Source organism: Micrasema longulum, unplaced genomic scaffold, assembly GCF_059751315.1.
Source record: "Micrasema longulum isolate JH-2025_06_02 unplaced genomic scaffold, ASM5975131v1 h1tg000376l, whole genome shotgun sequence".
Classification (NCBI taxonomy): Eukaryota; Metazoa; Arthropoda; class Insecta; order Trichoptera; family Brachycentridae; genus Micrasema; species Micrasema longulum.
Genome location: NW_028277577.1, coordinates 26,499 through 42,789, shown reverse-complemented (window position 1 = coordinate 42,789; position 16,291 = coordinate 26,499). Strand labels below are relative to the sequence as shown.

At 32.5% G+C, this 16,291-nt stretch overlaps 1 protein-coding gene across 1 annotated transcript in view; it reads right to left on the bottom strand.

Moving 5' to 3' along the window:
- Positions 1 to 16,291, bottom strand: part of ps (RNA-binding protein Nova-1-like protein passilla) — a 48,639-nt gene that overhangs the window by 15,639 nt on the left and 16,709 nt on the right. The window contains exons 2-4 of the mRNA XM_088225627.1: positions 3,386 to 3,532; positions 1,891 to 2,199; positions 1,144 to 1,301 (exon numbers count right to left, since the gene is read on the bottom strand). Of these exons, the coding sequence (XP_088081753.1) occupies positions 1,144 to 1,301; positions 1,891 to 2,199; positions 3,386 to 3,532 (614 nt within the window). The remainder of the gene's footprint in view (positions 1 to 1,143; positions 1,302 to 1,890; positions 2,200 to 3,385; positions 3,533 to 16,291) is intronic.

The window sequence follows — 16,291 nt, the reverse complement described above, 5'->3', positions numbered from 1 at the left end:
ATACCAATTAGAAAATAAAGCTAAGATACACTGACACTCAAACATATAAACAACATGCGTAATCATTATATCTAAAATTCTGACCAAATCATGCAAAATTGTTGGATTAAAAATTACCTTCAAATTTACAGTTTTATTTTATTTAATGAAAAATAATAAATTGGTCATAGTGATGACTTTACACTCATTTTATCAACTTCTGATGCACAATAATACCTGATATACGAATCTAAGTCTTGAAACCCACCTTTAACACCTAGGTTAATTAAACTAAATTTATATAAAGCTTTAATTCTACCTCAAAAAGATAATCTATGTTAACTTCAAGGATGTTTAAATTTAGGGATATGGTGTGATGGAGCCACATTTACTATGAAGGTTGCTTTGTTAAATTTAAACTTACCGCCTGAACCTCAATCAAAATTTTAGAACCCTCACTGTGGGTAACCATCCTTTTCTCTACAGCAATGGGGTACAAACTGTCGATGTGAGTGCGTGTGAAAGCGTATCGCCACGCAATGAATTATAAGATATTTGAGAGATTGCCTTAGTAACTTTGGATCCTTACACCGCGCGATAAGTGTTTATTTGTTTTAATCCATCATATCGTCGTGCTCGACTAGTCAAGATCAAGTGCCATTATTCAACCTAACATCTCATAGAGCCAGCTGCAAGAAGAACTTCTAACAATAAGATTTGGAGAACTAGAGAGGAGTGGCTGACAGTGAGATTTGGAGAACTCCAGTATAAGGTGAGTGCTGAGATTTGAATGATCTGGGTAAGTGAAGCGATCATGGTGTAAAGATATGGTGTAAAGATATGGTGTAGTGATTTTGTTCTTCCCTTAAAAATCATCCAAATGGATTTAAAATTAGTTGAAAATGGTGGAATGGACAACTAGGTTTGGTTTTGGAACCACTCTGCTGGAAAGGAAGTTTTCTGGGTGTTGACGTGCAATTGAGGACGATAGAGCTTTCAGCAAATGGGTGTTGTTAGGGTTGACTCGATACATCTCTTGCAGGGTACCATTTAGGATCTTGCATTCTCTATCAACGCATTATTACCGTGTCCCATAATTTAAACATTCTCGATTGATTCAGTAATGGTAAAGTATTATTGAATTAGTAAGTGAGTGGTAGTTACCTGTTGTCCTTGAGCATAGGGTGACCCTGTTGGATTGAAGTTGGCTACCGGTCCCACGACGTCCGCATACGACACATTCAAACAAATGCCCGACGAAGGATCGTCTACTACTTTAGCTAGAATCATCATGCACGCTTTTTTGTTTGATTCCTTTTCCCCTGAAATCCAAGCCAGATAAAATTGGTCTCGTCACATTTTTCAGAATGATGATTTAGCTACGTGAAAAAATCACCGAGGTGTATGTAACATTTTTAAAAGGGAGTGTCTCACGAGCTGACATAATATCTTAAGTATACAAAAGCTAAATAAATCAAATATATATACTGGATTGAAATTTGTAGTAATTTCTACCGAAATCTTAGGGGATTTGTCTAGCTTTAACCATCATGTAGTAACAATTGTATCTCCATTGTTCATAATTTAAAAAACATCTACTGAAAATAGATGCAACTTTTTAACTCACTAACTGGAAATTTTATTAGATGTGATCTTAAATTCATACTAATGTAAGACGGTGTTATTACAACTATGTCACGAAAGAAGCCACAGCCTTGGCGAGTCTCTGGTTAAACCTGATGTTAGAGCGCTCGCCCTCTACCTAGTATCCCTATACTTTAAGGATCTGGGCTTGGAGGTAGAGATTTAGCAATATGAGAACACTCTCAAATAGATCTACACAATGCTTATCCAGTATTTTTCAGAATAAGACGGTGTTAATTATTGATAAAATAGTCAAACTGTAGTTACCTATAACAGTAATACACCTTTCTTGTAATGATATATCTTTGGCCTTCTGTGAGATCTGTACATAGCTGCCCGTGGTTTCCTTAATCTGCTTAATGTAGTTCCCCGCCTTCCCTATGATCATACCCGCCGTGGAGTTGGGTACCAATATCTTGACCTGCTTGTCCCGGTCCTGGGAGATCTTGGGATCCGCGTCAGGTGAGAATGACTTGGTGAGATCGGGCTTCTCTCTTATCTTGTCCATTATGAAATCCATAACTTGCATTATAGCCTCCACTGTTCCCGTTATCAAACAAACTCGTTCTGACGTGCCTGGAAGTAAAACATTATCACGATTCAAAAAACTGCAGACAACTCTGAGTAGAAGATTATTTAAGTATCTGCAATGTCTGAACAATCACAATAGGAAGATAGGAAGTTAGCAGAGTTATATTCATTGCCTATAAAATAAAAACTAATTTTCAGTACAAAAATGTGTATAAATTTGAACAAAAATTTGAAGTATCGTTAGTAAATTGTAATCAATCAAGTTTTTTTTAATGAATATTACATTTTTCATACAGAAAATTTGATTTTACTGTATTGACAATTAAAGATAACTCTGTTAATGTCCTATCGTATTCGAGGCCCTGATTAGTATTCTAAAGATATAATGCTGAACTGTATACATAATCACTTTTAATTTGACGCAAACTCATACTTTTAAAATTATACGCATAAAAATGATGAAGAAATAGAGACATTAATGGATAAAAACAATTAGCTACAGTAAAATGCATTCCAGAAGCATCACAAGTAAACCACCGTCACTCTTCCAAAACGTGTTCTACTGTAATCAATATTATTAAGGAAAAAAAGTATGTAACATACGGAGACATGGTGCAAAAGTCGAAAAAGGAAAATGCACCTTAGATGATTGGCTGAGATGGGCATTTAAAAATTTTTGGGAAAAAAAATACAATGTGATATTTGATTAAATTTTAACTCTTAAAAGGCCGTGTTAAGAAATCCCTTTGGAGACAGTGCTGTAACCTTTTTACATTAAGCAAAAGATGACTTTTTTTATATGGCTATTTAAAAACAAAAAATTAATACGCATGTAAACTGTTTGATCTAGTTTCCATAATTTATAAAAAAATTGTCTGGCCTGATGTAACAAAATACGACTTCACTATTCTAAAAAATAAGAAATATTGATCAAGTCTTGTATTCTATGTAGACTTATGTGACATCATGCAAGGCTTTTTTATTTTTTATTTAATTGGATTTATAGAATAACTAAAATAAGACTAGAAAATAAAAACTAAAAATTGCCAGAATAGAAATAGATAAACATACAAGATCCGAAAATTGAAAAACAAGTATGTTCAAACACAAGTGTGGTGAATTTTAACTGCATTAAAACAACCAATGACAGGTTGTAAGCTCTATAAATATAGAGACTTTCATATTCCCTTCTCTAAGAATTGTTCGTTTCTGTAGCGATATGTAAATGTACCTGGATAATAGTCCTGCGATTTGGACATCTTGACCTTGGCTCCGGTATCCTTCTGTACCTGAGCGATGGCATCCCCTCCCTTGCCGATGATGGCTCCAGCGGCCACCGACGGCACGAGGGTCTTGAAGTTGTACGTCGCATCCCCGGCTAGAAACAAACGGAAACATATTGTTAGCACGGGTACATAATACTTACATAGTATCATACATACACAAGAATTGGGAAAACGGATAAAAAATTTGCGAGAGATATTACTCTCAAATATGGTACGGGAAAAGTCCAGAAAATTCATGTGTGTAAAGTGATGATTTGAACCACCTAATGACATGTCATAAGCCCTGACTAATAGGTACCCCTAGACTAGATATCCTGATAATTTCTTCGTCTGTTGAGATATCATCAGACTACACAAAGTTTGAAAAAAATTTAGAAGAAAACCTTGGAATAAAATTGATCATAAAATACAATGTGTTGCAAAACAGCAAGGAGAAAAACTTATAAAACCACTCGTATTTTTCTAATCATAAATGATTAGCTTTTATTTATCTGTATATATTTTTATATACTACTTTTTTGCTAATAAACATTAACCTTGAACCCTTGCGCCTCCTAATGCTGGCGGCCCTATCCAGAGTTATTACTTGTTATGTAGTATAATTATTATTTTTAAAATTATTAAATTAAAAGATCGACGGAAAAAAAATATTCGTATTATTTATCACATGTAAAACTTAAACTGACTTATTTTCCATTTAGTCTTCATAACTTTTACCTATGTATGATCAGAATATATTATAAAGTTTGTAAATAAACAACCTACATTAAAAACCAATCAGTATTTTTAATAAAATTTACAATTTTTCGAAGAAATTTTCCATAAAAAAAATTTGCGCGCAGAGAGTTGAAAAATAAATAGACCATTATCAAATTGGAAATGTTAAAACGACGTGTCTATGGTATATGTATGTATGTAATATGGTTTTGATAAAGTTAAGTGATATCATATTTATTACTTTTTCTATTAAAAAAAAGAATAAGATTAAATTATTGAAATGTTTATAATAGATATTAATAATAGAAAATAAATAATCAATAGTGTCGGCGTCAAGTTTTAGGAGTAATGTCTAGATTTGATAATCAAAATGCAAATGATTCGCGGGTAGAGAAAGCTCGGTGGATTCCCGTTCATAAAGTTCAAATGATTACGGAAACGTGACTTCACCGCGACAAAATGATTATCATCGTTAGGTATTGAAGTCCTGTAGTCACTGGTTACCTCATGACATATTTAAATCGGATAAGCTACGAGAAAATTACTATAAATTAGCACGAATACGCTTACAAAAGATTCACGGTAATTTTGTAGGAAGTTAGGAGTACCTACCATTATCTCCGCCACTTAATTTACTAAAAATTATTCGAAATTGAAATGAACGTCATTTTTTAAATGCAACGGTTTATGCTTTTAAAAAAGTATTTAAAATTTATGTTCCATGTATTTTAAAAATGTATACGGTTTATCTGTTTTTTCTGTATTGTCTGTAATATTGTTTTGCTCCCATTTAACATATGTAAACACTGTTTGTTTCTGGCTAGTATTACCAAGAATGGTAAAGGCCATAATAAAGGAAAAAATATATATAATGATAAAATAAAATACAAAACACCCGCGTTTGTAAACAAAATCAACAAAAAAAATTGTGGCAAACATGCCAAAACATCATAAGCATTTAAACCCATAACTTTTACATACAAAACAAAATTACAGAAGATAAAAATATAAGGTTTTCCAGTGCAGAGGCAATGCATCATAATGAAGTACTACCATAGAGTACTACACATAGTTAATACAAATTACAGTTTTAAAAAAAAACATAATAATTATACGTTTTAATTTGAACGAGGATAAATGAATGAAATGTACATTTCCACTATTGTTTGCCAACGTATGGAGCCGTGGAAAAGGTGTTGAACTACGCGAATTTATTAATATTATCGGCCATCTTGCTCCGTCAATAGAATTCAAAGGAATAAAAAACGCAAATTTGCGCATCATTTGTTATGGCGAACTTATAAACCGGCTCCTCGCGCTAGTCGTGTTTATTTGATCGTTTTGACAATAAATATTTATGTGAAGGTACATTAGAAAAAACAAACGGGAAATTTATCCAAACGGCTGTCGCAGAATTAAACGAATATTTTGTAGGGTCGGGTACCGCATAATAAAAATGAAAGTGGTTAGTTAGCAAACGAAATGGAGCCGGTACGTATAATTGTATAGAAACGTAGACTGTATAGGTAAAGACCTTAAATTTGCATACATTTAAGCAAAAAGCTCTCCGATAAATGAACGCAGAGTTCTCTGGCCAACCGAAACCCGAGAGCTGGTTGAGGTGCAAAATACAAGCGAAACGTGAATAAATGAACGAAGAATGGTTATCAGTAAAAAACTGTTACCGTTTCTAACACGGCTGGAGTTATTCCAGGTAGATACAGAATACAGTATACCTATTCAGTTTTTGCTTCGCCAATCAACTTAAACGAGTAAAGTCCATTATATTATTATGTTCGTGCAGGCGAATGAATAACATTTTCCCAAATAATTAATCAAGATAAAAAGCTTTAATTTAACAATATCGTGATTTTTTACAAGGTATGTTGTATGTTGGTACTTACTATAATCAATTTGAAAGGTCGTGGATCGTCGATAAGGTTTGTTGAAACGATGTGTTTATATTATACAGTTTCCTAAATTAACGGGTTTCTGTGACGAGTTAGTAACTAAAATTTTACTAGTTGTGAGATATTGCACCTTTAAAGTTAAAAGCTCATACCAAATCAACAATTCAAGTAAAACAGCAAATTGAATATTATAAAATGTTATTTTTCGTATTCATAAAATACGAAATCTTTATTTACTTTTTAAACGAAGATTATTTGATGGCAGTTTATGAAGGCATCTCATTTTTCTAGTATTTGTAGTTACCAACTTGTTCCAGAAACCCGACGACACATTTGTCAACTGCGTAATCAAAATATTTTAATGCAAAATCAAGAAATAAAATACGATTTATGCTAAAATATAAACATCGGATTAACAGACATGTTTTTACATGTTTTCAAAACACGATTATTATAAATATTACTAGGAAAAATTCCATTACTGTTTCGGTATTTCTAACAAATACCGATCTATATTGAATTTGTGGGAAACTACTGTCCGATAACATAATAATGTTATGTATGTATCTGAAAATACTTGATAAAAGTCATCAACATTATTGGTATAAAATTTCTAAGAACCGATAACACTTCATGACAAATTAATTTATTTATTTTTGTTATTTAACAAGGTTATTATGTACATAACATTGAACTAAAATAGAACATTATTGTTTCACGTCGTTATGTTAAAATGCTACGCGAATTGTGGCACCTCACTAGGCTAGGGCCCGTACAGCAAAATACTGAGTTTCGAAAATAGGTGTTGGATATCGGGTGTGCGGTGGTTTGACTTTACGAGGAATGAAGTAATAAGAGAACGGACGAAGCGAACTCCGGTGATAACTGTCATCGAGCGGAAGCGATACGGTTGCCTGGGCCATATACTGCGAATTACTCCTGAGAGCCTTAACCACGCTTGCCTGTCGGGAGGACGCACAGGAGCTGGCAGCCGATAGAGATCCACGGAAGCTCTTTGTTGATGCCATACGCTCCAACCAGGGAGCGGAGATGGAATGACGCTGACGATGTTAAAATAAATTCGTAAATTATTTTTGGGTTCTCTAATCCTACGGAACCAACAGTTTTCCAACGGATTTATTGCTGTAGGTACGCCCCAGGACAGTTTTTGATTAAATACATTTGAAATAAAACGATTTTCTGAAGAATGGCTTCGCATTGTAACGGTTCCGTTTATTTGCACCTAGCAATTTATAAAAACAAAGCTGCAGCCAATTTTCCTGATCAGTAATATAACCAGGGGCTGAACATGCGAGGACTTGCTCACAGACGAGAAAGGGTTCGGTAGAGGATCGTAATATATTATAAACTCGTGCAAGTGAAATTGTTTTGGAAATGAAAATAAATGATCAAAATGCGTGGAATTTTCGTCCTATTCCTGCAAGCAACGAATGGAAGCATCACGCGTCACGCGACAAACTCCCGATACGATAAATTAGGTATTGCTTCACGTTCAAATAAAATTTGTTAGAAAAAACATGGAATAAACAAACATTTCAAGAATTTTCTAATAAAAACACAATCGTTCGTGTCTATCCCATTAATTATTAACATTAAGTTGATAAATACATATAAATAAATAGTCAATCTCCTATATTCCAAAACCAAACGTATATTCGCCGTGACCAACGTGAATAACGTGAATAATACTCGTATTGTGCCCACGCGCCCACACTACGCGCTACTGAAGATTCATGCCGGTACAATATTGTGGTTGCCGGCGATACTGAAAGCTTATGTAAGCCCCGAAAGCTTTGTAAACGACATGATTAAATTCACTCATCGGACAAAGGGACCAAAATCAGAGACAGTTTGTACGCGTTAATGTAGAAAAAGGCGGAATGAAAACATTTTGCATTTTAATTCGCAGCCATTGTGCCGCACGCCGCGAGCCACGAGATACCCAATAAAGTGATAATGATGACAACTTTAATACCGTTTCCACAATCAACACGGAAAAAAACATAAAACGTAAAATAGAATACATTCCGAGCTTTGTATTTCGGCGTAACACTACAGTCAGTTTATACACAGTAGTTAGATAGGTATCGGTACGTACTACGTACTGCCTACTGCCTACTGCCTACTGCCTACCTCGGCGCTCGCAGTAGAAGCCCATTTTCTACAAATAACATGGTTATATTTATTGATTATATAATTTGATCAGTGATTCGTTCGCCGAGAAATCTCCACTAGTCGCTCCGGGTGACCTTTAACACCGCATTACATCACTCCCGGTGATGTCAAGATATCTCAACTTAGACCTTCGGACACATTTTACATATTAAACTGCCGATCAAATACTGAACGCTACATGCACACCCGCATACTCGCCGCGAACGCCTCGACGCGAGCTCGTCCGACAATCTGACCTAGCTGTATGTTGCAGATGTAAAACAGAAGACGTTTTCGCTGTTTCCAGGGTTTGATTTCCGACTGGCTCAATATTATTAGGCTCAATGGTGTCGGGGGATTGCGGCGTTCCATGCGTCGTTAGATGCCGGTGTGGGGCATAAATATTGGGAAAGTACTAGAAGGGTTGTGACCCCGTGTGACGGTACTAGTTTGAAATACAGTAGACTAAATAGAAATACATTTTTTTTTGAGTATGTCCAAATGCTTGCAGACTGGCTGGATTTCCTCCCTAGGGAGTTGTTCATATTTAAATTTGTTGCAACAGAGAGGGAAAACGTTTTTGAGAATGTTATACAGTGTGTCAAGTGGCCACTCAAACCAGCCAGTGACAGGTCATAAGCCCTGTAAATGCCTAGACTCCCATATTCCCTTGTCAAAAATGTTTTCCCTCTCTGTTGCGACAAATTTAAAAATGGAAATACTTTAATACGGAATTCCTTTAAAACAGATTGATTGTTTTCATGTGTTCATAAACACGTAAAAGAAAAGAGAGAGATACTTTGATAACTTAAAATTTCAAACGAAAATATAATATTTCAAAAAACTAATTATGCGAATACCAAAACAAAGAATGGGAGTTATAAACATCTAAAGAAAAAACTCGCTTTGCTATGATAATACAATTTAACAACACTGTAGTAGAAACGTGTACGTACATAAATTATTTCTAATGCAAGAACGCAAAATGGCGACCCGAAGGTCTTTTCCTGAAATAGCGCTCTGAACTGAAATATTACATTTTCCTAAGTACGCGTATAATTTCTATTATTATAATCAAATGTCTAGGTAACTCTAAAGTTACGATGGTTGTGTGATGTGTGTATTGTGTGTACATTATTTATTCGATTTGGCACATTAAACTGCAGTAGAACGCTAAATAAATATAGGATTATGCGAAATAGAGCAGTATTTGGGCCACAATGGCGGACAATCCTGGCGACATTGGCTCAACTAATCTAGAGCGGGTTTTATCAACGCGACATAAATTATCGTACCGAGATATTTAACTAATCTACGAACGTGCGAGAGACAAAACACAACAACGCTGCTAACCTAACTAGTATATTTATTCATTTACAATAAATATTAATAATACAATGATGTCGCGAAACGATATATTTTAGCGTGAATTATGATTTGATTAAGAAATTCCAATGTTTTGTATGAACTACGTATTATAATTGCTACATTTTGCATTAAATTACAAGGCGCTACGTTAAAAATTATTTCGTTAATATTTATGTACATAACACTTTAACGCAAAACATAAGTACAATATAAATTACAATAACAATTACGAAAAAGTAAAGACATACGGGTCTCCTCATTTATGCGTTTATATTTGTGTACGGGTTCAAAATTAACATATATCCTAGTGACGAGTACCAGAAGTAGATTTTTTTAAATCATCGACATTATGTGTACAGGACAAAAATAATAATTTTAATTATGGTAACTATAGCCAAACGAATAATAAAATTGACTTGTTCAACAAATCAGCAATTTTAACGTCAAAATACTCTCGATCGGATTTTCCAAGTCGGACCATTTGATCATTTTATTATTATTTAATAAAAAAATAATGCGGTGAATTTGAGTATTTTAAAATTAATTTACAAAATAAGCGAGTGGATGGCAGAAAACGAAATGATCGCTTGTTATCTTTCACGAATTTGATATTTCCTTCTCGAAGATAATGGATACAGCTCCCACTGTTTCCAGCATCCAGCGTCCAACATTGACAGGTGTTATTCCGGTGAAAATAAGTTCGCCAGCATTTTACGCGATGAAAAATAGCAAAATGTTTTCCGGATGTCCGATTTAATCGTGAAATATGTGTCCCGTGTAAACCTGTCCGTACTGTCCGTGGTAATGTGATGTCACGATGAATTATTGGAGCCGGGAATGTGGACAATAAGAACCTATCATTTATACGGAGTTCCCATAAACTTAACTTTACCCGGAATTAGAATGGGTTCCCATCCCTTAGCACTACACACACACACACGCACGCACACGACACAGAACCGGTAGCAAGGAAACGCCTTGTTTTCTGGCGTTATGAAATAATACAACGTTAACTCTGATTTGATGCCGTAGTTTTAGAGGATAATATATTTCAGTACAAATAAAAAATCGTAATTCTTCATTTTCTTTTTGGGTTAGACCAAACCATTTTCCAGATTTTCATATCGACGCTGAAAGGGGAAAATAATTTCAGAAATGTACATCTTTGGTTTTTATACTCATTATTTTGTTATTCGTACCTAATGATGCATAAGACACTGCATTGGTCGAAAGCGTGATTGAAAATCTACAAGAATCAATTATTAAGTAAATTTCGGCTTGGAACAGAGCACATTTTTTGTTTATTTATTTACGGTTCCATGAACCTTTTACACAATTATAATAAAACCAGTTAAAAAAATACAACAAAAAATATGAAATGATATAAAAAAAAAACAAAAACTACGAGAAAAGTATACAATGGTTAACAGTATTTCTATTTATATATTTTTATAAAAATAAATATTACATCTGTAACAAATATAAATATTTACCTATATAAAAAATAATAAAAAAATATCAATTAAACATTCTTTCGGCGTGCTGTTACCAAAAGCGGCAATTAAGAAATATACATTTCTGCAGTTAATATAGTTAAAATTAATCTGGTACATAGTTTTTATTCACAATTAAAGAGTTGTTGTTTTTTTTTAATTAAAAAATCAAGTTTTACATTCCAAAAAATAATAAATTGGGGATTTAATAAATAATTTAATAATTACTCTTGTGTTTCTTTTTGTTGCATAGTGCTTTGTATTTATATATTATTTATGTATGTGATATATTCGCGTAAAATCCCTACATAAACCAATATCTGAATGCGAGAGGTAAACTACGGTACCTCCAAGTATAATGATTAGTATGACGAAACCAACAGTTGTTTTGTCCTCTTATTTGGAGCTAAATAGCATTAACTCCTAATTTCTTTAATAACAAAGAAAACTTTGTTTTTTTTATTGAAACTCCTTACCGTGAGAAATATACAATACTAAGAAAAGTAAGAAAAAAATTCTAAATAATTTGTTTTACAGAAAAAAATTACAGTACTACTTATCCTATTACTAATCTTTTAGAAAAATCATAAAATAGAGTTGGTCAATTCCTGAAAAAAATTACACTGCTGGTTTATCAAAAATGTAAAGTAATGTTATATTATTTAATAAGTTGGTTCATAACATCTTATATTCAGAACCAATATAAACTCTTCATAACATTACAATTTGACAATAAATGCAAGGAAATTAAAACCCCTTTTTGATTTGCACTCACCCTTTTTTCACATTAGTAAAAAAACATTAAACAATATTATGTTTACAAAAAACATTTTCATGGTATCATAACACCTACTTTTTACTTATTTTAAGGAGCGTTTTTTTATTCATGGATAAAACCTTTGGATTGACTGTTGTTTTCCCATGCGACATTTTTTGTACCATAATTATACTATAATTTACAATAACTTACTGTTCTTTAAAAAAAAAAAATGATTTTTGAAAAATATTTACGAGTACATGAAAATAACATTTTTATATGTCCAAAAAGCCTTTCATTAAAAAATACCAGATATTTAAAGTATAAAAAATCACCCATTTGTCCTTCCTGAAAAGTTGGGTTTTCGGAAATACGGTACCGTAGTTTACTTCTCGCGTACAGATATTTTTTATAAAATTATATTGCTATTTATTGTACAGAATAATCTTTACCTAGTTACCTATCGTTTATTTCAATATTATTTGTATATGGAACTAATGTTTTTATTTGCGGTGTGGGTACATAATTGTTTAACTTTCTGAGCATTGGATTGAAGTTTAGCCCGTTAGCAGAATATATACGAGAATGCCTTTGAATTATATGGACAAACTTAATCTAAATAAAGAAAGAACTCGAATTTAAAAAACCGAAGCAGTCGTTTTTACGAACAAAAGTTTGGCAATCGACGAGTCCTTAAATACATCTTTTTTGGGCACTGAACCAATATTTATGCTGAAGGGTTCCAGGAATCTGTTTATAAGACGTGGGTTATGATGATTCTGCTGAGCGGTCCAGGAAATATTCTTGCACACATAATCTTGGGCAGATTGCGAGCTCCCGTGCTTCAGATTCTTAGACAACAAAACTGGATTTATTCAAAATCTTTTGCGGACCTCATCCATAATATCAGATGTATTCTCCAACAGAGGGGTGAAATGAATTCAGCCCTTACACGAATATGGGTGCGAAGCCTGGCACCTTACCAAACCTAAAAACTTTCGAGCTTTGAGAGCTTGAGTGTTTGAGGATAATATTAGGTATACGGTGGTGGGAGGAGGCGGAGTGCTGGCTTGCGACTTTGGGATCTCCTGGAGGCGTCTGATGATGTCCGCACTCTCAACTTAGGATGTGGGAAAAAGAAGAAGAATTATGATTTGAGGGATGAGTATAATTTATAATAGAAAATTAAGGTTTTTTTTAATTAAAATCAGCGGCTTACCCACTCTGTGAATCGAAAGCCATGCTATGATCATGTAAATGCGGCCTACGTGGTGTAGTGGTCAAGACGCTAGACTCACGCACGGAAGGTTCCGGGTTCGATTCCCGGTGAGAACACAAAAAAAAATTAAAAATGTGATTTTTCTCAAGCCTGGGTGCTCTGTGATGTAATTCACCACTGTAATTAGGCCTCCTGGCCTGTTGTGGTGCAAAAAAAAATGTAAATGTAAATGTAAATAATCCAACTGAAAATTATTAAACTAACGAGTTATGTACCAAAAAAATCGGGTTGATACATTTTTCAAAATCACGAAGCATTTGCTTCAACCAGTTTGTGGTCCAGTGGTATTGTCGCGGACTCACAGATCAGAGGTACGAGGTTCGAGCCCCGCTCTAACAAAACTTTATTCACACATACGAACACAGTTATTTCCGACTAGTTAAGTAGTTTACTATGAATTCAAAGATGTAATTGAGTCAATGCAATAATTATTTGAGAACGAAACATTTAGATCGTATATACATTTATTAATAAATCAAGACCAATAACTAAATATACCCTATTTTACTATTTAGATTTTTGTTCGCCCATAATCATAAATTTTGTTTTCGAATAAATTAAAAATCAAAAATAACTCTCATGACCAAATCAGATTAATGGAATAAACTCGAGCTCGACGAATAAAAAACATAATATGGAAACAGTAATTTTACTTTAAATCACATATACGTATTACGTACGCATGGGTAAATTAAACCTTATTATCTTAATCTAAAATTGGTTATAAATTTGTATTTATTTACTAATTCATTATATATACGGCCTGAGCCAATTACAACCGTTACATGAAAACATATATACAAGAAACTGAACAAAAATAATATAAAACTGGGTAGCGCAGACAAACGAGGGCAATAAAATAATGGTATACAATATATTCATAAACATACAAGACTTCGAGCAAAACCATGCTAATCTAACTACATCCCACAGTGTCCCATACTGTTCTAGTGGCGAAGAGATCTACGAAAAGCCGGAAGATCTATCCCAAAGAATTCTAAGTTATGTGACGAATTGACTAATCTACACATTCTGGACATTCGGGCATAAAAACAAAAGTTGATCTTATTTTTTTAAATAAATAGATAGTACAGCAGTCATGCATAAATGCAGTCATCAATAGACTTCACTCTCTAGGCAATAAGTACCAGGACGTTGGTGACTCATTTCACATGAAATTTAGTACATATAGAACGGCTCTTTTTCTTTATTTCATCTAGGTAACTATTTGTTAATATTGTTAAAAATTTGTTTTAAACTTCTTTATTAGTGTTTTTTTTCTTTCTTTTTTCGTTTCTTTTCTTAAATTAATTTATAAGTACAAAATATTCCTCTTTATCATTTTTTTTACATCATTATATAGTTTTATACATAAACATATACTATTTACCTAAATATTAGTTTTAAATAATAATACATATATATATATTTTTTTAATGTTATTCAATATTGTTTTCTTAGTTTTTTTTTTACTGGTTCAAAGTATTTCTAATACCAAATTATCTTTTTTTTATCGATAATTCTATAACTGGTAATATTTTATTATTTTATATAGTTTATATTTCTTAGACTTTCTTAATTTGTTAATTAATAATATTGTTTTAAATGCTCTGTTTTACTTATGCTTACATGTTTGTATATTTAATTGTATTTGTAACTAATATGTAAAAGGCACTAAGTGCCGTTTATTTCAATAAAATAAAAAAATAATAAAAAAATAAAAATTATCATTAATTCACCATTTAGTACAAAACAGGAATTTACACAACTCAAAGAAAGCATTTTCTGCAATTAGAATAAATTATTAAATTATTATCACGTATCAAAATCTCTGACAAAAAAGGTGAAATGTCTACAAAATACACCAATGACTGAGCTTATTTATTAAATTTCAGTACAAAACTAAAGAAAATGACTTTAATCGACATTTTGATCTGACACAAAAATGTTTCGGGAGGGAGTGTAAAGCGAGAACTTGCAGAATCTATTATAATGAGACTGTTATTAAGGTGACAAAAATTCTCAGTATCGTCTATTTGACATTCCATTCTGAAGGCTTGTGATCAAATAAAATAATACATGTAACTTAAAGGCAAACAAAGTATCTTGTAGAGCAGAAAATTTTCTTTCGAATGACGCATAACCTTTACCATTCAGTTTTTTAAATTTGGAAAAAAAGGACACAACTTTTGTTAACACCCGATACCTTACTTTTATTTATTTATTGAGTATTTTATTGTTATAAACTCCTAGAGAAAGGTAAATTAATCAATAAAAGTATAGACGTACTTATAAATAAAAATATACAATACACGACACATGTTTTTAATGTTTTATATAAATATACAAATATACCAAATGCTTCTATCAATGCAAGGCCAAAATAATATGTTCTTTTTTATATCATTCGTGTAAATTACACAATAAATGAATTATGCATGTACGAGTATGTCATGTCTTATAATATTGTGTTTCTTACATAAAATAAGAATATAAAGTAAAATACATCGTAAAAAGAAGTACATAATTAGAATTTTTAATCATATTTTTATACAATCAAAACTATGTTTGAAGGTGCGTATGATATACAATACAAGATGGCTCATGAAATGAATGACAAGTCGTAAAACACAAATGAAATTTTATTACACCTATACATTATAGAACTTATGCGATGCCTGTACGAATGTACATCGGTGGATATATTCGCAACGTCAAGGGAACGTAATTGAAACAGTTATGATACTAAATATAAAATAAATACCGAGTGTATCCGAAAGCTGCTAGTAAAGGTTACGCGATGAATTGTGTAAATATGTACATTATTATTAAAAAACATGAATTGAAAAAAATTTCATATCTATGAAAGCACGTGGAAATTGCGGCTGTAATGAAAAGCACGTACTTTTAAAATTAAATGTACCTGATTTGGAAGTATGTATGCGACTTAATATATTTATATGAAGACTATTGATTTATTTTGTTTATTTATAATAATAATGCTATTCAATCAAAGAAAAAGTTGAAATGACACAATGTACCATAGTAAATATAAAATAAAAATATATATTTCAACAGTTTTAGCCAGACGATTTAGATGTTAGTCCTGGAACATGAAATATTGACTCATATTGACCATATCGAGTATGTCC